The sequence below is a fragment of the Talpa europaea genome (genome assembly GCF_964194135.1).
Source record: "Talpa europaea genome assembly, chromosome: 13".
NCBI classification, from domain to species: Eukaryota; Metazoa; Chordata; class Mammalia; order Eulipotyphla; family Talpidae; genus Talpa; species Talpa europaea.
The window spans coordinates 81,846,106-81,869,083 of record NC_140080.1 but is presented as its reverse complement, the minus strand read 5'-3'; the positions used below and the strand labels follow the sequence as shown (position 1 = coordinate 81,869,083).

The following is a 22,978-nucleotide window of genomic DNA, read 5'->3' as shown; positions in this document are numbered from 1 at the left end:
GTGACCCCATCCGATATTTTTCTTTTTCCTTCTTGCTTATTTCACTGAGCATAGTTCCTTCTAGCTCCATCCACATTACTGCAAATGGCATGAGTTTATCTTTTTTGATTGCTGAATAATATTCCATTGTGTATATGTACCACATCTTCTTGATCCAATCATCTATTTTTGGGGCATTTGGGTTATATCCAGGTTTTACCTATTGTAAACAGTGCTGCAATAAACATAGGGGTGCAGGTGGTCTTTGAATCAATGTTTTTGTGTCCTTTGGGTAGATCCCTAGGAGTGGAATTGTCGGGTCATATGGTAGCTCCATTTTTAGTAGACTGAGGAACCTCCAGACAGCTTTCCATAGTGGTACAACCAGAAAATCTTAAATAACTAGACCTTGCCTCTTGTCCCTCAGTTCCGAACCTCCCTGCACCTGCTTATGGAGACATTGAACGCCACGACCCCACACTATGTCCGCTGCATCAAGCCTAATGATGAGAAGCTCCCCTTCCAGTAAGTGCCTGTGTGGGCCCTCGTTCGGCATTCCTTGTCTGTCAGGAGTCGGCCTGTCAAGCCCAGCCTCTTAGCGCTTTTTTGGGCAGTTTTAATGCAACGGGGTAGGCTTAGCACCTGGAATAATCAGTCTTAGACTTGGGAGATGGTTTATTATCTGAATGCGGGCCCATAGACATTTACCAAACAGCCCTGCCTGCTGCCCAGAGGCCTTCAGAGGATGAGAAGAATTGGTTCCCCCACCCCACTTTGCAGAGTGGTGCAGAGGAACGTGCACTGGAGTGGAGAACCACGTAACAGTGCATTAAAAGCAGACGTGCTTGCGTCTCAGTGAAAATTCACTTCAGAGACAGAGGATTGCTTGAATCGTCAAGGAATTCTTATTTTAGGAAACTTGACCGTAGGTGACACGTTGAGCTCTACCCTGAGCTTCCAGAGTATCCACATGGGGTCCATCTTCCTCCCCTCACACGCTCATACAAAGCTGCCTCTACTCCTGCTTTAGAAGTTTTCTTCCGGTTTTACCTCTGCCCATGTGGCTGACCCACCCAAATCTATGTCACAGAAATTGTCAGTGTTTTTGTCCATCTTTGGTTTGTGCCAAATTCCAGCCCAGCATTTCTTCATGCTCACTGCAGCTTCACTGGCCACCTCATACTCAGCAGTTCTAAAAACAGATTCATCTAGGCTCCTTCCCCCAAAAAATGGTTCCTCTTTTTCCTCTGGTTGGTAAATGGCATAACCATTTCCTGACATCTCATCCACCCATCAAAGTTGATCTTCCAAACTAGAAACCTGAGCCTTACTCTGGACTAGTGCTGTCTGACAGAACTTTCTGTGATAATGGGGATGGCCTACAATCTGTATTGTCCAGCGTGGTAGCCATGACACCTGCACAACTACTGAGTGCCCGGGAATGTGACTGGGGTGACTGAGGAACTTTGTTAAATTTAATTTACTGAAATCACATTCAAATACCTGTGGCTGGCTAGTGGTTGCCATCTCGGACAACATAACTCTTGATCCTTCCTTTTCACTTACTCCCCAGTGTCCTGTCACTGTCCAAGTCCTATAGCGTCTACTTGATAATTTTCCACGTTGGTCTCCCTTTATGCTTCCTTCTACTGGTGTCTTGTTTTAAACTTTATTTTACTTTGAATATAGTTTTAAGCTTTTAGAACACTTTCTCACTACCTCTACAGCCTCTTCTTCTATTCCCCTGAGCTCCCACCTGCTCAGTTTATTTTTGAATTCTTTAAAACACTTTCTTCCCATCTCTCTGGATTGCTTTCTGTCCTGGCATAATTTCTTCCTGTGAAATAATTCATTTTGGCAACCCTGACTCTCAGGATGCATGACTAAACCGCCCTGTGTAGTTCCTATCAGTTAATAAGGCTCATCTTCATTCCTGCGCTCGAAAAGGTGAGGAGGACAGTATTCTTGGACATTTGCTGGTTGTTCACTCTCTCCCTTCCTTCAAATTTCTGAGATGTGCATAGGAATTCCTCTGTGTGGCACCTCCGTGTGACATCTGTTTACCAGCTGCCTCCAGAAAAGAAGAGATTATTAGAAGAGGCATATGTGAAAGACTTAGATTATGTGTGAAGGGCAAAGCAGCCAGCCAGGTCCACGAGAGAAGAGCTGAGCTTGGCTACCAGCTCTGCCCCTGCTGCTGAGACCTTGGGCGGTTCCTCCATCAGGTCTGGGTGCCTGACTTGTTCTGTCTCCTCTTGCTGGCCTTCCTCAAGTGAAAGAAGACTCTGGGGACTTTGAGGACTTTCTAATTCCAATAACCCATTTTTCTAAGACTGTCCTTTGCCTTTAGGACCAAAATCTTCCTTCCAGAAAGAAAATAGGGAGAGCACAGAACTTATTCAGAAAATCTGGTTTCTAGACCAGACTCTGCTGCTGATTGCATGACTGATTACAAGCCTGTCCTTCTCTCTCTTTGTCTCATTTCTCCATCTATCAGTTGTGGTTAAAAATAATTACCCTAATGAAAGAATTTCAGGAGGTAATTGTTGAGGATTATTATATAAAAATTTACACGATTAAAATATATAGTTACTGACATTATTCTAGAAGGGAAGGGCTGTATCCCACCCCATCCCCTACAACCTGCTTTCTCAACCTCAGCAGTTTCGACATGTTGGGCCAGGGGTTTGTGGGGCTGCCCTGAGTGCTGTAGGAAGCTTAGCAGCATCCCTGGCCTTGACCCACTGGATGACAGTCACATCCCTATACTACTGTGACAAGTAAAAATATTTTAAGATATTTCTAAATGTTCCTTGGAGGACAGACTTGCCCCCAGTGGAGAGCTGCTGTCCTATACTAAATGCTTCAATGGCATCTCTTGTGTAAGTCTTCTTCCCTCTGCTTCTTCCTTTATTCAGAAAACCTCTGAGGGGGGCCACATCTCACAAGTTATAAATAGTGGCTAATTCTTGTTCAGTTTAACTCCTTCTCCGTGAAGACTCTAATGACTGTACAACACTGACTTCTTTCCCCTGGACCCTGTCATCCTTTTACTACATTTATCTTGTATTCCACATCTGTCCACTTCTCTCCTCTGCAAGTAGGAATATTCTTGGAAAGCGCAGGATTCATTTCACTTCTTATTCTACAGCAATAGTCTACTCAATATACGTGCTTTGCATCAATACTGAGTGTTCTGTTTTAGACTTAGCATTGCAGGACATGTAAGTCATTGACGACATGGCTCATTTCCCTGCAGACGAGAAGATAAAGTTCTTCATCTATATGATTCTTAACGAAGCAGCTGTCATGATAAAAGCTAGTCATACATGTGCCCTTATGTTGTGCCAGGCTCTGTCCTATTTATTTCCACAGCCCTCATGTTTCATCCTCTTACACTGTAAAATGGATCATAGTATCCCCATTTTATGGATGAGGAGAGAGGCTCAAGGAGGTCATGTTATTTGCCCAAGTCACAAGCACAGCTGGTAAATGGTCTTGTCATGATCCAAACTCAGGTCACCCTGGCCTGAAACTCACCTGTTAGTCCCTGAGCCAGGTACTGTTTTTGGTGCCAAGTGTGTGCATTTGGGCCACTAAATTGAGATAGATGATCACGTGGATGGAAGTAACAAGGGAAGGCTCTGAAGAGGAGGCGAGGACAGAATTTATAGGGGGGAAAAAAAGAGGGGTACCCTGGTGAGAATAGGAGTGTGCACAGAGCCTCAAGTACAGAGCTAAAGATGGTGACACAGCTCCAGTGCCTGCCGATCAGTGTCTTTAGTCCATGCTTGCCCTTGACCTGGAGTACAAGGCATGATGGCGTGTAGCCCAGTGCAGGAAGGGGCCATTGTCCTGCTCTTCTGTTCCATTTCTGATTTGCTCTCACTGCTTGTTTCTGTGTTTTTACAGCTTTGACCCAAAGAGAGCTGTGCAGCAGCTCAGAGCGTGCGGGGTATTGGAGACGATTCGAATCAGTGCAGCCGGCTACCCATCCAGGTAAGGTGGCCCCCAGCTATCCCTGCCCCTGGGCAGCCAATCATGTGCTGTTAACCAGAAACAGAACCTCCAAAAAGTACCCAACATGAGAGCCCAAGCTGGGGGCAATGGAATAGGAATTTCAGTTTGACCTGAGAAATGTGGGCGTCAGTAGTGGCAACCTTTCAGGCAGCTTTTCAAATCTCAAATCAGCCTTGGTCTAGCTGATGAGCCAGATCCAGTGGCAGAGGGATTTCCCCTTTACTCAGCTTCCACCTGGTCCTCTGCACTTTTTCTTACCTCTTTTCCTGTATCATGGTAAAATATACTGTCATATTTATCGTCTCAGCTATTCTTCAGTGCACCATTCAGTTAAGTTCATGCTTCTCATTGTGCAGCCGTCACCACCATCTATCTCCTCAGCTCTCTTCATCTTGCAAAACCAAAGCATTCTCATAAATATTTGCTCCTGACTCACCCTCCCTCGAGCCCCCAGCAACCACCATCCTACATGCCATCTCTGACTTAGGCAACTCTGAGCACCCTGTATAAGTGAAGTCCTACAGTGCTTGTCTTCTGTGGCAGGCCTGGAACTGTGTCCTCAGCTTCCTCCATCTGGTGCACAAGCCAGGATTTTTCAAGCCTGTGTACTGTTCCACTGTATGCATAGCTCCCCTTCTGTTTGTTCATTCACCTGATGGTGGACTCCTTTACCTTTTAATGTAAAAGAGAATCACATCTACAATGGAAAACAGAATGTCTTTGAGTTAACAAACAACAGTTGTGATCTAACATGCATTGTGGGCAGCTACCAGCCTCCCCAACATCTGTAGGAGCTATGCCAAGGCTGTGGGGCACCCTGTGGACACTTACCTGCACTACAGGTGAGGGTGGGCAGTGACAGGCCAGTGCTCCTGAGATCTTACAGAGACGGTCACATGATTTGGAGGTGAGCACTGTGCTGTAGCAGCCCAGAGTCGGTGATGTTTCCACAGGGATCCTCTGCCCGTAGTAGCCGTGTGTGTCAGCAGGTAGGGAGGGGGGAGATGCAGGACAGCACCCCCCCCATCTCCATTTGGCCTCTCCCCTCTACAGTTGACGGACCATTTCAGTGCAGCAGTTACTTCCCAGAAACCACTTAACTAGCAGCAAGTTCCCAAATGTTAGGGCTGGAAGGTAGTTGCTGATGGGATTAGGAATTTGCATTTGGCCTGGAAAGTATAAGATTTGTCACTAATCTGCAACATGCAGGCAGCTTTTCAAAACCCAGCAGGTTGAGGCATTGTTCAGAATGATCAGCCCAAGCCGGGCTCAAGGCTATTATTATTATTTTCTTTTCAGCCACATTTCTCCCTGCTTAGAAAACAAGACAGAGAGCGTCCTGGGGCACCATCTCATTTTTTGACCCTAGGGATTAAACATGTATTGCTGTTAACTCCATTAGCGAAGTGGGCTCTGCCTGCCTGCTCCCTGTCTGTGCTGCAGTGTCTGGCAGCCTCAGTGGCAGCTCCAAGCACAGGGTTCAGACCAGACATGGGTCATTCGACCTGAGGACTGGACACGGACCTGGGGGATGCTCCAGTGCTGCTCCCAGCACTTCCATCTGCAGGAAGTCCACATCATGAGTCCAGTGTTTCTCAAAACTGCATTATCACCACCATTCGGGGGTCTGAAGTCAACTGAGTGGGTTGTGACCCACATCTTGGGATAGAAAATACACGGTGGCATTTGGGTCACAGGGCAACTGATGGCGTGGCCGTCCATCAGTTTCCTGTGTGGGTGTGGGTGAGCATGATTTGAAATATACTTTCACAAATGAGACCCAGGGGACATGAGCTGCTCATGGTCACCAGCTGGTGTATGGTTGAGTTAGGATTAGCTCCACCTTTCCTCTGCCCTGCTAGGTGGTTTTGCCAAGCATCTTAACACCCACATAGCAAAGTGTTACCATCTAAACAGGTCTTTATCAGAGAAGAAAGGGGTAGACTAGGGTCCTATAGCACTGCTCCCCCAGTCCCCAGTGCTGGTGGAAATCTCCTGCCTGCTCTCCAACTTGTAAACACAAGTCCAGACTCTAGAACTTTGGCCTGGTGGTTGAACCAGGGCTTTGCAGTCAGGCCTGGGTTCAAGTGTCAGCCTCTGAACTCCTTGGCTGGGCAACCCCAAGTGAGTAATTGACCTCTCTGAGCCTGGATTCCCTTAGAAGTAGAATGATCAGACTTTCTATGCTGTTGCGCTAAATGAGAAAATCTGCCCTCAGCACCCTGCCAGGCACTTAAGCATGTAAAAAAATGTTTATTACTCATCCAGATGTGATCCAGAAGCCATAGCCCTGTGGGCATAACTAACTGGGTAGAGCTTGTCTATACCAGGAATTTCTAGAGCTTTTTTGGTAGAGTCCTGCTATGTCTGGTTATCTCAAAAGAGTACCCTGAACTTCCCAGAGCTCTCCAAGCAAATGAAAAGTTCAGTCTAAAAGTTATCTGAAGTCTGGCCAAACAAACCAGAGCCAGACTGTCCCTTGTGAACTGTTGAGGGTCCTCGGGCAAGAAGAGGCAGCCCGTGTCCTCCCAGCTACACCTGGGCGGTGGTACAGGCCGCAGCTGCTCGTCTTTGTTCCTGGCCGCTGGTGCCAGTCGTGGGTTGTCAAGTGGGAGATGACATCGGGGCTCTCCCTGCCAGGGGAGAAGAATCAAGGGAGGCACCTGAAGACGGGACACTTTAAGGCAGGGGGAGGCTTGCGGTCCCGAGTCAATATCTAAGGAGTCTTCTGTTTCACCGGGATCTTTCTAGCAGGTTGGTTTACTAGTTAGGTCAGTGATTTGCAGAGGGAGTGAATCTCTTTTCATGGATGGTGTCAAGGAAGGGTTGGCGTTCATGGGTCCCACACGGTCGACTAAAGACCAGGCTTCAGGCAGAGCAGGTCCCTGCACAGCCCCATGATCTGAGTCACAGATGGAGCTTACTCTCATCCTTGCCATGAAATTGGGGTGACTACACACCACCCACACTCCTGGATTTGCTGTCTCAGTACAAAATCTGCTTGAGGAAGAAGGAAGAGTTTTACTCCTGTGCTCGCATATGAGCTTTGCATAGAATGAGGTGTTCTTGCCCTTGAAGTCTTCTCTCCTGTCAATCTGTCCTCCATGTCTCATTCAATATCCAGCATTACCTCTATGCAAGCTGCTAGGAGGGAATTAATGATGTCGGTCGTGGCCTCTGCCCACCAGGAGCCCACAGCCTGGGAAAACTGATACATCAAAACCAGGGCAACATAGAATCAGGTGCAGATGTGCCTAGAACTGGCTCCTTGAAGGTAGTGAGGTCTGTGCTGGGCCATGAAGCATGTGGAGGATTCTGATCAGAGGGGGGACTGTGAGAAGCCCCCAGCTAGGAAGTCACCTGTGGTCCAGGCATGGAGGGTCGGTAGTTTGCTTTCCCTACCAGGTGCATCTCCATCCTACCGTTCGGCCTCTGGTCACGGCATGCTAGGAGGCCAGGTGAGCTGCTCACCTTGCCCAGACACCCCTGCCTTGGCAGTCAGGAGAGTACACCCGCTCTGTGCAGTTGGAGACTTATGGAAACATTCCCCCAATGTTCACGCCACCTGGCTGCGGCAGCCTGACCAGCAGGCCTGGACACCCCAAACTTTCTAGCCTCTTACAGGTCAGCTGATGGGATGTGGGGGGCAGAGTTCCATTGCAGATTTCTTTCTGGCAGGTAATTACAAGGACAGCTGTACCTTTTGTTGTTGTAATTGCAGGTATTGCGGAAAGTGTAGGGAAGGAGGGAAAGGCTGTAATCCTGATGTCACAGAAAATGTTACTCAGTGCTGTGATTTGAATGTTTGGGCTCAGATCCAGAGCTCTGCCTTCCATACCCTCCTTATATGTGCTCTCTCAGCTGCTGTTGTGAGAGCATTAATGAGTGGATTCCCTCCCTAAGCTGCCATGTGAAAGGGTGACTTTGGGAACAAGGCACCATAGTTCCGTGGCCCGTTTTTGTTAGTGTTGTGATAGCGTCGAGTCATCCGTGTCATTTCACTGAGGTCCTCGCCCCCTTGCACCTTCCCTCCTGCAAGCCGCACACCTTGGTGACACAGGAAGGTGAGCGGTGAGGGGGGCGGGCAGTGGACCAAGCCCCCACACTGTCATCTTCCAGCCCCACGCATTGCCTCATGTTCTGCAGCTGCCATGGCGACGGGGGGACAACCTCCCTGCTCCCTCCAGGGACTGGCATCGCCCACTACGTCTGGGGAATTTGGACAGCAAATACCACCAAACCCCATAATAGTGTGCAAGACTATTTGAATATGCAACATTTATATTTTTTCAAAAGAAGCGACTCTTTGTAAAGCTTCAGTTCTTCCTCCATCTCCTTCACTTCAGAATAACTCGGTGGCGCTTTCTGAAAAGATTTACACTCTTTCCCCAACGTCCATACCCCCAGCCCCACATGGACAAAATCACATTGGGATTTCCAGGCTGGGGGGAGGCATGAGAACTGGTGTGATTCACGGTCCTTTTTAAACCTGATTAACCTTAGAAATGTAATTACTTGCCTTGCTATTAAAAATTCTGCAGAAAAAGAATAATGTGCCACTTACTTAGGAGTGAAATGATTCTTTATCTCAGAATCTCACGGCCTTCCCTCTGGCTCTGGAGTCAGATGCTGGGTTGTGCGGCATAGTTAGCCATGACACAGCTGGGACCCCTCCTCAGACCTGTTACATCAGAATCTGCCCCTTGACAGCGTTTCCCAGGAGGCTTTTAAGTGCATGCTGGAGGCCAGTGCTGCACCCAGTCACGTCCAGGACCACTCGAGTTTCCTCTGTCCTTGCTTGGTGTCTTGTTCCAGCTCAGAGCCTGTGGGGAAGAATCCTCTCGCCCTCCCCCTGCAGCGAAGCTGAGCCACCTTCAGCCTTGGGTTCCCCGCAGGCCTGAGCCTGTGTTCCCTTGGAGGGCCAGGATATAAGTCGGGGACAGAGGAGAAGCAGAGAGAGGGTGTCTGGGGGCGAGAGTGGGGGTGAGCAGCTGCTCCCTGTGCACGAGGAGCGCCTCTCTGGCATCAGTGCTAAGTAATGACAAATCCTGTTTCTGGGTTTCATGAGGGCCACCCACAGACCTTATCCCCTTTGTTCATCGTGTTGTATCATGTGGACTATTTTTTTTTAGTTGGCATATAATTCATGTACTATAAAATTCTCCCAGTTTGTTGTGCAATTCAGTGATTTCCATTATGTTCACAAAGTTGTCCAACTCACCATGATCTATTTGTGGAATATTTCTGTCACCCCAGAAAGGATCCCTGTGCTCTTAGCAGTTGGTCCCTCTCCCCTCCTCCCAAACCTGGTCAGCACTAACCTCCTTTCTACTTCTATAGATTTGCCTGCTCAGGCTGTTTTATATAAATGGAGCCATATAAAATATGTCCTTTTGTGTTCTTTCACGTGGGATTATGTTTCCAAGCTTCATCCGTATTGTAGTCTATGTCAGAAATTTCTATTCCTTTTTATTGCTGAACACTATTTTATCGTGAGCACGTTTTATGTTATCCATTCATCACAACGCACATTTGACTTATTTCCACCTTTTGGCAAGTATTAATAATGTCACTGTGAACTCTTGTGAACCTGGTTCCAGGTGAACATATTTTTTATTTCTATTGGGAATATACTGAGGCAGGGAATTGCTGGGTGATAGGATATTTATCCTTTTGAAAAACTTCCAAAGGGTTGGAAGCTCTGCTTGTATAAGCCTCATACACATCCCTCGTTTAAGAAGCTCTGCTTCTGGACAGAGAACCATGTGTTCTCTTTAGCTTCACTTGGAAGGTCTTCCTGTTACAGGTGACGGAGCCTTTCCTGTGAGATTTCCTCTCTGGGTGCACAGAGGCCGCTTGTGTCCATGGTGAGGGACACTTGTAACTTCCCAGACCCCAGGGCGCCCACCAACCCCTTTTGTTACTGCCAGCCCTTCTCTGCTTTTTTGTTACCTGCCAGCTCTGTCCTCTGCTGGTCTGCTTCTGAGGTGGCCTCCCCAATCCAGTTCACCTCATTGTCTGAAGAAACCTTTGCGAAGCAAGGTGAGAGGCTTGGGCAGGAAGGAAGAGTAATTTAGATCTTTAGGAAGCACTGTGGGAGGTACTTGAGAGGTACCTGTGAAGTGGATGTCATTTTCTCCACTTTGCAGATGGGGAGGTGAGGTGTCTGGGCAGTGACCTGGCTAAGGTCACTTAGCTGCTCACTGTCAGTGCAGACTTCTCTGTTCTGTACTCCAAATTTATTCTGTACTGGTCTGGGTGTCTTGGCAATTCCTACTCCACCCCCTCGTAATTTCCTTGAGCCTATCACATCCCTGAGTTACAGAACTGTCAGCAAAAAGATTTTGAAGTTGGAAGCATTTAAGGTTTTTCACCAGCTAAATGCTGCTCTAATTATTTCTCCAGAGAAATTGCAAACTCACAGGGAGAAATAAGGCAAGTGAGTGCATAAATAACTGTGATGCAGAATGTGGGAAGCGCCCAGAGTCAGGCTGGGGTGCTGAGCTGCTTTCAAGGGAGAACCCACCCCTCCCTGGCAGAGGCACCTGTAACTGGCTGGGTGTGGGGAATAGGGAGACTTAGCTTTATATTGCAATATTCCATTTGATTTTTGCCCCAATCCATCTCACCCTCTGTGGAAGTTTTGGTGGAGAGAATGGTCTATGATTGGGGGGAAAGTCATAGCCAAGAACTACTTTGGTGGAAAAAAGCTGTACACCAGAATGTGCCTGAACAGTGTTATCTCCAGGGTTAAGGCTCGGTGGCCTCTGTTCATTTTCTGCACTAGATAAAAACGTTTACAATGAGCAGCATTAGTTTTACTAAGAAGAAAACCAAGTTATGGCAATCTAATTGCCCAAGGACAGATGAGTAGAGGAAAAAGCTGTGGTACAATGGGCTGCTACTCAGCTATTTAAAAAAATTAACTCTTGCCATTTAACAACGTGAACGGAACTGGAGGGAATCATGCTAAGCTGAGTCAGTCAGAAGGAGAAAGACAAATTTGGGATGATTTTATTCATACGTGGAATATAAAGAAAGAAAACAAAGATGCATCCAGAAGTAAACCAAAGTGAACCCTAGAGACCTGACTGCAGAACTGAGGCTGCCAGAGGGGGAGGCTGGGAAGTGGGCAGCAGGTTGGAGAGGGAACTCAGTGGACTATAGTAAGGGCCTGCAGGTGCCTTGGTGGTAGGTGTCGTGTGGTAACGTACATTTCAAGAGCTGGGAACCTGTGCCCCTAAATCATATAGTGATTTAAAATATTGCCTCAAAAAAAAAAAACCCTGAAAGTTAAAAATAACAAAATGGAAAAACATTAAAAAATAAAAAAAAAGGCAGGCTTCCGGGGGGGAGCCCACTTTGGCAGCAGCAACAGTGCGGTGGTTTCATGTGCTCAGGCAGAAGCCCCGTGAGCACTTTTCCTCTGGTCAGCCCTCCCAGAGGTGCCTCCAGAACCCCCCTTTTCCCTCAGTCTCCCAGCCACGGTTCTGTAATTCAGCCACATGCTGACATTCCCAGAGGGCCCTGAGGGAGACAAAACGTCACCCACCGCACCTGTCTCCCGCCAGGTGGACCTACCATGACTTCTTCAACCGGTACCGGGTGCTGGTCAAGAAGAGGGAGCTGGTCAACACGGACAAGAAGGCCATCTGCAAGTCTGTCCTGGAGAGCCTCATCAGGGTGAGCCCATGGGGCGCCCTGAGAACTGGGGGGTGGGGTGTGGAGAAGGGCCTCTGTGGTCTACCTGCTTCTTGCTGGAACTGTGAGATGCTAGTCCATTTTCCTACACCAGTGACTTTGAAGGAAAGCCCCTTTGTGTGTCTAGCGCATTCCCTAGACTTTTTCATATGTCGGCACTCACAGAAAATGAAATTATTGGTGCAGTCCACTGGGTCCATGCTGGGGCAGCTCCTGGCCACAAGCTGCTGGCTCGGGAGTGTCCAGATGCTCTGCAGCTTGAAGCTCCTTAGTGAGCCACCTGCCTCGCCCTCCCCCATCCCTGCCCCCAGCAGGGAGTGTGGGAGGGTCTGACCTGGAGCCAGGGCCCAGCCTGGAAGGCAGCAGAGGGGAAAGGGGTTGCTGTGCTCCTCTGTCTTCCTTATGGCATCGCCAGCCTCCAGCCCTCCTCCAGGTGCTGGTTTGGAATAAGCAACAGATTTTCTTTTAATTAAAACAACCTGAACTCAACACTAACCCTTGAGACTGGAGAACCATAACCATGGAACCACTGGACTCTTGTGAGGGGCAGAGCCTGAAACAATTTATAGTTCCAGAGTGTTCAGGGATTTCAGCAGAGAATGATCATCCTCGAAATAAAGGGTTAAATCACATCAAAAAATCATCCCTTTAAGAAAGCAATAGAAAAAATTACATTAATCTTTATTTAATTTTCCATTATTGTTTTGCTAGGAAAAGCTATTCACCTGGAGTAGCTCTTTGCCAGATTGATCCGGTCTTACGGTCACGTGTTGTGTTATAAAAGTGACGCGGTCTCCTTCTGAGCCTGCCTTGGCTGCTTGAGTCCGTAGCTCCAGACAGTGCAGAAGAGGGTGCTGAACACTCAAGGGAGCCGGATGTGGACAGTCTCATTAGCTGGAGGTTGCAGTTGGTTATTTGGAGTCTGGGGTTTTTGCTGTGCTGCATCTGTCGTATCCACATTTCAGAAAATTTGAAATTCAAAAAATTTTTCATGAGTGATAAAAATATATATTCAAGAGCCCTCAGATTTTCTTGCTTGTCCCGGGAGCTGGCCCATCCATGTGTGGCCAGGGCTCATCGTTCACTCTCCCACCTGGCTGACTTCTCTGGCCCAGGTCACAGCGCCCCTCTTCCTTGCCCTTCCCTGGATTTCTCCAGGCTTATCAGCAGAGTCTGCTTCCCACACAGAGGGTCCTCTGGAGCTGCCCCATGTCCAGCGGGCTGAAGCAGCTTCCCCCTGCTCTGCTCCCTCCAGCTCCCTGGACCTTGTGTCCCTGCCCAGGGCTGCCTCCCTGATGGGCTCAGGTGCAGACCTCGCCTGGCAGAGTGGCCTCTGCTCTGCACCGAGCATACCAGCTTGCCAGCGCCATGTGTCCTGCATGCTCCCCACCAGCCCAGCGTGCTCCCCACCTCCAATGCATGCAGAGCACAGTCTTTGTTGACAACTCCCTGCCCCGGTTGTGAGCACTGGTCTAGCACAGCAGAGCCCACCAACCATTTGTGGAGTTATAAGCGGACAAGTGAATTAATGAATCATTATGTGAATATGTGCTGTTTGCACTGCGTGGAAGGTTTTTTCCTTCTCTTTCCTGTCTGGGCAGCTTCTGCTGTCCTTCCAGACTGGGCTTTCCAATGCTTCTGGTCTGTGGAGTCTGCCCTGGCTTCCAGGTGGGGTCAGGGCTCCATCTTCTGCTGGTCAGCAGGTCTCGGCTTCTGTCTTCCAGGATTGTGTTTATACTCGTGTAATGGCACCAAGGGTTTGTCATTTCACTATACTGTCAACACTAAAATGGCCAGGGTCCTCTATCTGTGAAATAGAGTTGTGGCTTGGGATGGATAGCTAAGAGTCCTTTCTGTTCCCTCAATTCCTGATTCTTGGAGGAAGGATCTCTGAAAGGGTCTCCAAAGATGACCCTGGTTGATGGATACATGGATAGTAGTCAGCAGATTCCAGTAGGTTAGAGAAAGTTCTAGAGTTAGAGAAAGCAGATTTGAGAGAGGATTATACAGTGAGACCAGGCCAGTGGTGACTGGTTCCAGCAGGTGGGAACTTCAAAGTCATCATAATAGAATCAGGGACTTTGTCTACCAGCTTGCTCCTTCCTGGTGCTTTTTCCAGAATAGGAAGCAGAACATGTGGACTCTGGCTCCTGGGGTGCAGCTGGCCCCTCCCAGCTCTAGCTCTACTAAAGCCAAGCATCCAGTCTTGTCTCCCATTGACTGTGAGGCTAAGCTGCACACCTTATGCTTCTGGGCACCCCCTCACTGAGCTGCAGCCTGTTCATCAGCAAAGCAGAGACAAAGCAGGGCCTCAACCTTCCCACCCAACTCAGCCTCTGGAGGAGCATATGCCTCTGGCTGTCCTGAGTGCACACTGGGTGTTTCTGGCTGTGCTGAGGACCCACTGTGTGCATGGCCTGAGCAGACCAGGGCTGGATCCAGGCTGGCACCTGTCCCTCGCAGCTTCACAGACAGCCTGGCCGTGGAAGGGATGTCAGTGACTGTCCTCTGGATACTGTGCCCCCGCCCAGGGAGCACCATCTCCCTTAATGTGGACCCTGGGCTCCCGTTAGCCCTGTAGGGGGTAGGCCATGAGAAGTGGTGAGTTGCTTTATTTCAGAGTCATTTATCACCCGAAACTTAGTCGGCTATGTGTTTTTCCTCAGCCCTTGGCTCATGGCTTCTTTCTAGGACCTCCATGTCAGTGAGCAAATTAGTTAGGAGCCAATTCAGTGACTGTGAGTTAACAGTCACTGTTCTCGCCCAGGCTGCCGAGTGTTCTTTTCTTACCCACCGGAGGAGCGCAGGGAAGGGCAATGTATTTTTATGTAAACAGATGTCATTAGGACAGCAATTTTATATCCAAAAAGAAAGGAAAAGAAAAAAAAGAAATAACAGTCTGAAACTGGACAAAATTATTTGCGGCGTTATTTACAATCTGGAATGTCACATACAACTGTGTGGTCTCTTGAGGATAACCTTTTTAAAATGTCAGCCAGATCAGGTCACCCCCTTGCTCAGAGCACTGCCCCTCCACACTTCCCTTCCCACTGCTGCACCGACCTACAAGGCCTTTGGTGATGGTGATGGCTTCTCCCTCCAGTGGCCCTCAGGTCCCCCTCAGCCATCCTGGTTTTCCTACTACTCAAACATACAGAGCTTGCCGCTACCACAGGACATTCGCTCTGCTCTTCTCCTGGAGCTCTTCTCCTGCGTTTTGCTGTCGTTGCCTCCTTCAGTTCACCCAGGTCTTGCTCAGCTGTCACCTTCCTAGAAAAGGCTTCCTTGGTTATCCTATTTAAATATCTTCACCCCAATTATGCTCAGTGAACTAAGAAGGAAAAAGAAAAATCTTGGATGGTTTCACTTACAGGAGGAATGTAGGGGAACCAAATAAGGGACCAGGAAAAAAAATAAATTAAAAGAACTAACAGGTAACTATTAGAGACACTCTGCAAGGGAAGAGGAGGGAGAGGGATGAGAACAGGGAGGGAATGTTCTTATGCAAGGGGCCCTGGTGATGGTGCGCGGGTGAGTTTGACGGTGGGAATTTTTGCGGGACTGCACCTGAGAGGAGAAAGCATGCATTGTACAAAAAGGAAGAATGACGTAAAATATATATAAAATAAAATAAAATTTTTTAAAAACCTTAAAAAGCAAATATCTCCACCCCACCCTCCCACCCCCAGTTTTATTGTCTTCCTAATCCTCCCCAATGCCCAGCAGACCTGTGTCTTTGTTGGTTGCTGAAGGGCAGGCGTCTTGTTCACTGCTACTCCCTGAACCCCCAGCCTAGGAAGGAGGGATGGGGGGACTTGGTATCTGTTGATGATGCTGAGTGTTCATGTGTATCTAAGAAGGAGGTGATATCTGGCGAGAAATTCTGCAGTGGAGGAACTGGGGTGGCGGGACTTGTTACCTCTCTGCTCACTGATGACCCACCACCTGCCCTCCCTGCTTTGCAAAGGATCCTGACAAGTTCCAGTTTGGCCGCACCAAGATCTTCTTCCGGGCAGGCCAGGTGGCCTACCTGGAGAAGCTTCGGGCTGACAAATTCCGGGCAGCCACCATCATGATCCAGAAAACCGTCCGGGGTTGGCTGCAGAAGGTGAAGTACCGCAGACTGAAGGGGGCGACCTTGACCCTGCAGCGCTACTGCCGAGGACATCTGGCCCGGAGGTGAGCCGAGCATGACAGGGCGGGTGGGGGTGGCTCTCAGCAGCTTGGCCTCTCTCGGCCTCTGTAATCGTGGCTTTTCCTGGGCCTTCCCAGCTCCTGGAACCTTCTCCCTCGTGTCCTTCCCAGGTCAGGAACTAGGTCTAGTTCCAGGTCTCCTGGTTTCCCCTGTTCCCATCCCACTGGCACTACCCAGGACCAGTGGGCTTTGCCAGAAAAACCACCATTTTACCTTTACTTCACCGCCAAAGTAAAATAATCTGCCTTTAGAAAAAGAGGCAAATTCAACTTTAGTCGCAGTTCACTTAGACTGAACTTCCGATTTGTCTCACCAATTTCAAAATGCCTGGCAAGCCCCTTTCATGAGTGGTCGCACTGAGCTAGCGTGGGGTGTGACTTGTCTGCCCACAAGCAGCTCTAGCAATGGGAGCGCAGAACCGATGCCGGTCAGACTCCCCTGCCCATCCAAACACCATGCAGGAGAAACTCCTCTGCCATGCGCATTCCCTCCTGGCTCATCTGATCAGTTGATGAAGCTTCGGGGCAGGCTATGTCTCCACTGTGACCTGAGACTCTCCCTGTTCTTTGCACAGTCGAGACATTAGAGACCCAGTTCAAAATCTGTGACCTCTCCAAGTAGAGAATTCCTTGGAGAAGTCAATAATTGCTATGAAGTCCTGCACTTGCAGGCCAAAGTTTCACAAGTGGCTGCTTCGTCATCTCTGCTTAAATGTAAGAAAATGAGAGCACCCCTGAGACCTCATGGGGGGGGGGATCCTTTGTATCCTGATGCAGCCTGCTCAGACTCAGTCGCTCGCTCTTTATCTGAGCATGACTAGAGATGATGAATGCCTTTAATTACCTCCAGAGTGTCAAGTGATGATCTGGAAGAAATGCTATAGAAATGAGAACGCTGTCAGGAGTAGCAACACTAAATTATTATCGACGGCCTGTGCCAACTAGTCAAGGCATCGCTGAGTACCCTTGTGCTCTCAGACGCCAGATGGTGAGGATATAAAGCAGGGTCGGCCTGCATGGAGCCTGTGTTCTTGGGGCTCTGCAGGGTCCACATGAGGAGCGCATAACTTAGGGAGAAGGAGCCGGGAAATCACTCATTTCAGCAGCGGGCAGGGCAGGGTGTGTTGCCGCCACCTCTGGGCGGCAGTTGTTTCAAAGGTCCTTTCTAAGTGTTTAATATCCCGAGTTTCTACTGGCGCACTTACTATGAGCCTGGCATCAGAAAAAGCTTTTAAGATGCCCAAGGGGTCTCGGGCTGACTTCTCATGTGGCGGGTGAGGTGGGTAGTGCAGAGGTGAAACAGGAAAGCAGGTGTCCCCGTGCAGTGCATGTGGGCAGCCAGGACTGGGGAGATGATAAAACTGGAGAGGAGTGTAAAGGTCTGAGGTTTATTCCTTCAAGCACCTATGAAGCCAGGCCCTGTAAGATGATTTAGACACATCTCAAAGCCTAGTGAGGAGCCAGAGACAGACAGGAGTATAAACACTGGAACTTTCCTGGGGGCAGAGAGGGGTTGTAGTGGGGGAGTGCGCAGGTGAGGGTCCAGAGTTGGTCAGACTTAGACTGAGTTTTAAACCTGTGGGAAGGCTTTTTGACAACACAAGGAGAATGCTGATTCTGCCATCCTGAGCCTGTGCTTCAAGTGCTCAAGGGGTTGCTGCAGTCCTAAGGGAAATGAGAATCGGCTTGGTCTGGGGTGCCCAGGCAGGCCCAAGGGAGGAGGCTGACATTGGTGACTGGCTCAGAGGCCTCGGCCGCAGGCCCACTGGCGCTCCATCCCTAGGCTGGCCGAGCACCTGCGGAGAACCCGGGCGGCCGTGGTGTTCCAGAAGCAGTACCGCATGCGGAGGGCCCGCCTGGCCTACCAGCGGGTGCGTGGGGCTGCTGTCATCATCCAGGCCTTTGCCAGGGGCATGTTCGTGCGCAGAGCCTACCACCAGGTACGTAACCACCCGGAAGGAATCCCAGGCTACAAGCTCAGAACTACAGTGGCAGCCAACAGGTTCTCACTCACATGACCATTTGTGGGTGCTCCTGTTTTTTAAGTGATTTCACACCTCTGCTCCCACTGAGTCATTTCCAAAGTCCCATGATATGGTGTATTAGTCGGGGTTTTCCAGAGAAACAGGACCAAGATAAGGTGTGTGTGTGTGTGTGTGTATTTAAGTTTATGTATTAAGACGTACTATGAAGAAATACTCCAGAGGTCCCCACTCTGCCATCTGCAAGCTGGAGGCCCAGTGAACCCAGTGGTGTAATTTGTTCCAAATCCAAGGCCTAAAAAACAGGGGAGCTGATGGTATGAGTCCCAGTGCAAGGGCAGGCGATGAGATGGGGTGTCCCAGCTCCAGCAGTGAAAAGGGGACTCATTCCTCCCTCCTCTACCTTTTGTGCTATTCAGGCACCCGGTGGATTGGAGGACACCCACTCACATGGGGGAGGCTCGCACCCACTCAAATGTACACCTTAGAAACCCTACACAGAAACCCAGAAGCAAGGTTTAATCTGGGCGCCCTGTGGCCAGTCAGATGGACACAGATTGACCATCACGGGAATGTCGCTCCCCTGACAGCTGAGCTCTCGGAGAACCTGCCCAGGGCGCACAGGCACTCAGTGGCAGAACTTGGTGACTCTCTGGGTCTCAGATTCCAGAGAGGGTGTATCGTTAGGAATCATCAGTTCCACCCCTTCATAAAGTGGTTAGGAGCCTGGTGCCCATTGCAGTGAGGTCAGGAAAGGGGCCCTGCCCCCCTGCCAGGCCAGATTCCAGTGAGGATGAAGCCCTGGCTAGCTGGCCCAAGTCAGGATGCCTCCATTCCCCCAAAACCCCACTCAAGCAAAGTGCATGCTAAGATGAGAGATGACTTTGCAGGAAATATCTAAATGTTCTTTTTTCTCCCTGAAACAAACATCTGTGTCTTCTATGATCAGAGAAGTTATGATTTTCCAAATAACAAATGAAAACACTAAAGTGACAAGCAAACATGACCGCATGGTCAGTCTCCGGGATGGAACACTCTCTGATGCCATCCAAGGGGAAACCAGGCCCCAGGGGAAGGCTGTGAAACCCTGGGGAGGCTGGTGACGTGTGTGCGCCCAGCTGTCTCAGAGCTGTGATGTAGGCCATGTTGGTCTCCCACATGTTTGCTTATTTACTCATTTACTCCACAAACATTTATTTTGCAGGGCCCTGGGGCACGAATATTAATGGTGCTTTAAATTCTGAGTGGTTTTCAACTTGGTATGAAAAAATACCAGTGAGTTCCAAACCAAGTTTATAATTAGAAGCCATTAGCCCATTGTGAACTCTCACTGGAGAATTTTGCTTCATCTCTCCAGCTCCGGGACAGGATCCAAATCACCTGATTATCCAGCTGGTGGTATCAGTTGGATAATCTTTAGTCCTCTCTAACTTTGAGCTTTTCACACCTTGATTTTCTAACCAGTAAAATAAAAAGGAACTTGGACAGCTGATTCCTTGCAGGTGCATACAGCGGCAGAGCCCAGTTAAAATTTACTCTTAAAACAAATGCTACTAAAGTCTTAGGTCTGAGAAGCGTGACCTCTTTGTACCTCCTAGCACTGAGGCTATTCCTGCTTCTCCCCTCCTCTGCTGGCCCATGAGCTCCCCTTGCTCCCATGCTGTGTGCAACCCCCAAGAGCACACTTGTCCCCTGCCAGGTCCTCGCGGAGCACAAGGCCACCATCATACAGAAGCACATGCGGGGCTGCATGGCTCGCAGGCATTTCCAGCGTCTGCGGGGCGCGGCCATTGTCATCCAGTGTGCTTTCCGGAGGCTCAAGGCCAGGCAGGAGCTAAAGGCCCTCAAGATTGAGGCCCGCTCTGCAGAGCACCTGAAACGCCTCAACGTGGGCATGGAGAACAAAGTGGTCCAGCTGCAGCGGAAGATCGATGACCAGGTCAGTGGCGGTAGCTCCCCTGGGGGCGGATGTGTCACTAGGGCGTGTTTAAAAGACACCCCTGGCTTCCTCCAGAACCTGAGGGAGCAGGGCAGTCCTTGGGGCATCACCCCACTCTGCAGGAACAGTCACTGATTGTGGCAGACAGAATAATGGTCCCCAAAGATGTCCATGCTCTAACCCCCAGAGCCTGTGAATATGTGACTCAACATGGCAAAGGGGACTTGTAGATTTGATTGTTGGGGATCTCGAGAAGGGGGTATTCCTGGAGTACTTGTGTGCATCCAGTATTATTCATAAGGATCCTTGTAAGAGAGAAGCAGAAGGGTCAGATTCTGAGGAGAATCAGGTATTGGAGTGATGAGAAGCCAGGAGCCAGGATTGCCCAACTATCACCAAAATACTAGTCCTCCCTGTGTACCAGCATCGCTAAGTAGCGTCCCAGAGCTGGAAGTGTGAGCTTTGCTCACACAGGGAAGTGAGGTGACACAGGGCTGGGTTTCAGCTGCCTCCTGCGTAAGGAAAGAAGAGGGGCAAGGAAAGAAAATAACAGGTGTGCATGGTGTAGGGTGTGGAGAAAGAACTGGCCTTGGGCCACGAGCCATCGCTTTGGAGGTCCCTTAGTGTTATGCTATGCTAAGCATTTTTCAAACTTCTCATGACCCTAATAGGGCAATAAAATAAATGAGCCATTTTATAGCTAAACCAGCTGTCCTGAGCAGGAGCCCAGAAGCAGCACATGGATCAGTAAGATGTTCCTGCTCCTCTGCTCTTTCTCAGGCTTCCTGAGAAGGGTCCATTGCCCTCGGTGTGGTGTTCCCTGTATGATTCCAACAGGGTGCTGTGCCTGACAGGTCTGGGGCAGGGTGGAGAGCCCCGGCACCTGCCCCTGCTCAGCTGCAGTGACACACCAGGTTGGGCGAGAATACACATTGGTCTGAGGGCAGCAGTGGAAAGGAAAAGGTCTGGTCTCTAGAACTTGCCATTTGAATGCAAAATGCAAGCACAAAGATTATGATGATTGTGGCTGTTGGTGACTGACCAGAAAAGATACTTGCATGGTCAAATTTTGCCAATTGACCTTCTGAGAAAAGTACCAGTAGAGGGACATGTAGGCTGTTGGCACCACTGCTGCCTGCCAGGAGCCCTGTGCGCTGCCCAGCCACCCCAGCCCTGGGTTTCCAGCCATAGACCCTGCATTGACATTGCTGATTTCTGAAGCTGACTGGAGAGGTTAAAAATAAATCTGGTATTTTACAACCACGTGCTTGAACATCCAAAGAGAAGCAGATTTAAAGACCTATTTTTAAAAAGAGCTTTTTGCCATAAGCTTCCTGCTTGGTGAACATCTGTGAGTGGTGGCAGGTGTTTCCCACCCTGGACATGCAGAGGGTCATCAGAAGGGGCAGGAGGGTTGGAGCAGATCTTACTTTCTTGCACCCCTCCGCATATTGCCCCACTATGTGCCAGACACTCTTCTCATATATTAACTCACTGAATCCTCACCTCAACCCTATGAAATATATTAGTAGTTTTCCCACTTTAAACTGAGGCATGGAGGAGAAATAGCCTGCCCAGGGTCACACAGCATAGCTAGAATTGAAACTTGACCATCTGGTTCTGGAGTATGTTCTGCACCTCTAGACAAATTTTAAGATCTCTGCCCCTTGAGACCCTTCAGGTGAGTGAGAATTCACCCATCTTAGGGGACAGCTTAGCCTGGTTTTGGGTCCATCTTCCCATAGGCAGATCATCCTTAGCTCGGTTGGCCTTTTATGATGGACATGTGGCCCAATGTCAGAGAAGACACTTGGCACTGCTTCCTGAGAGGGGGCATGGCTTAGAGAGGGTCTAAGTCCCCAGGACTTCAGAGGTCCTTGTCTTGTTGTAGTCTCTTAGCAGATAGGGCCTGCTGTTTGGAAATGAGTGGCTTTTGTTCTTCATGTCAGGCCTAGAGACAACTAAGGGGGTTCCTCCTTGGACACACAAGCTTCTTAGGCCAGAAAGAGAGGGTACATGTGTGCCAGGGACAACAGAGAGGTAAAGGCACCCTGAGTATTGGTCAGAGCAGCATGGGGTAGCTGGACAGAGACCTGGCTTCTGTTTCAATTTTACTTGCTGCCAGAGCTGACAGCTTGAGATTATGGCCAAATGTCTACGTGGGCCTTGACTTCTGCAGAGGGGATTAGCATCTAAGTTCTCTAAGGTAAGCTGGAGCTCAGAATGTATTGATAATAATGATCAGTCTACATGGTGGTTCCCAACTCCATGCCTCACTGTTGAATCACCTGGGAAAGGTTTTTCAAACAGTACGCCCGCTACCAGGGACTCAGTGAAGGAGAAAACTGAAAGGTAAAACCAGGGTAAGGTTAGTTACCAACATTGTTCTCTGATTCTGTGCACTCAACTGGAGAGACAAGAAGAAAATTGGCACCAACTTCCAAGGCAAATAGGGTCGCTTGAAAGTTGTTGAAAGAACTAGTTCTTGGGGTTTGGAGCTGTCCGTGGTGCTGAGACTTTTTCCTGTGGGTTTTTATTAGCTGTGCTGTAATTAGCCACATCTTTCACACTATCCTTCAGGAGTAAGTACAGTGACAGTTCCTGGAACCATTTCTTATAGTGTCCCTAGTGTAGTCCTGAGGGGTCAGGTCATATTTTTCAGCCAAAAAACCCTGTGAGCCTGCTGTCTACCAGTCCAGCTGTATTCATGTACAACATGTAAAGTGACTTAGATTAGTTGAGCCTCCAGTTTTGTTTTGTTTTTTTACCATGAGAGTAAAATTTCTTAAATCTTTGAGGTTATTTCCATATATATTTTATCTGAAAAAATATAGCACAATGATTTAATCCCTAGCCATTTAAAAACAATTAGATTCAGTACCGGTGTCACATAAAGGCCCTCATTATTCAGAACAGAGCTGGTCAGATCTCCTGGCCACAGTGACCAATGGGGATCTTAGTCTGCCATCACAGGGAGTTTCTGGGGTCCACGAGGAGCATGTGCCCAGGCTACCCCACAGCCCGGTCCTCCCCTGGTGACCTGACCCAGACCGTGCCACCTGGAGGTGACAGTTGGACTGAACTTCACTTCCAGCTAAGAAGAAAGAAAATTCAAGGAGGCTTATCCAGCACATGTCCCTCCTGAACCCCACACCCATGTGCA

At 49.1% G+C, this 22,978-nt stretch overlaps 1 protein-coding gene across 1 annotated transcript in view; it reads left to right on the top strand.

Annotated features, from left to right (window-relative positions):
- The window catches only part of MYO5B (myosin VB), a gene marked incomplete at both ends in the record, with an annotated part of 268,648 nt that overhangs the window by 199,740 nt on the left and 45,930 nt on the right, over positions 1-22,978 (top strand). The window contains 6 exons of the mRNA XM_084252600.1: positions 407-504; positions 3,892-3,978; positions 11,571-11,682; positions 15,668-15,879; positions 17,678-17,834; positions 19,576-19,815. Coding sequence (XP_084108726.1) covers positions 407-504; positions 3,892-3,978; positions 11,571-11,682; positions 15,668-15,879; positions 17,678-17,834; positions 19,576-19,815 — 906 coding nt within the window. The remainder of the gene's footprint in view (positions 1-406; positions 505-3,891; positions 3,979-11,570; positions 11,683-15,667; positions 15,880-17,677; positions 17,835-19,575; positions 19,816-22,978) is intronic.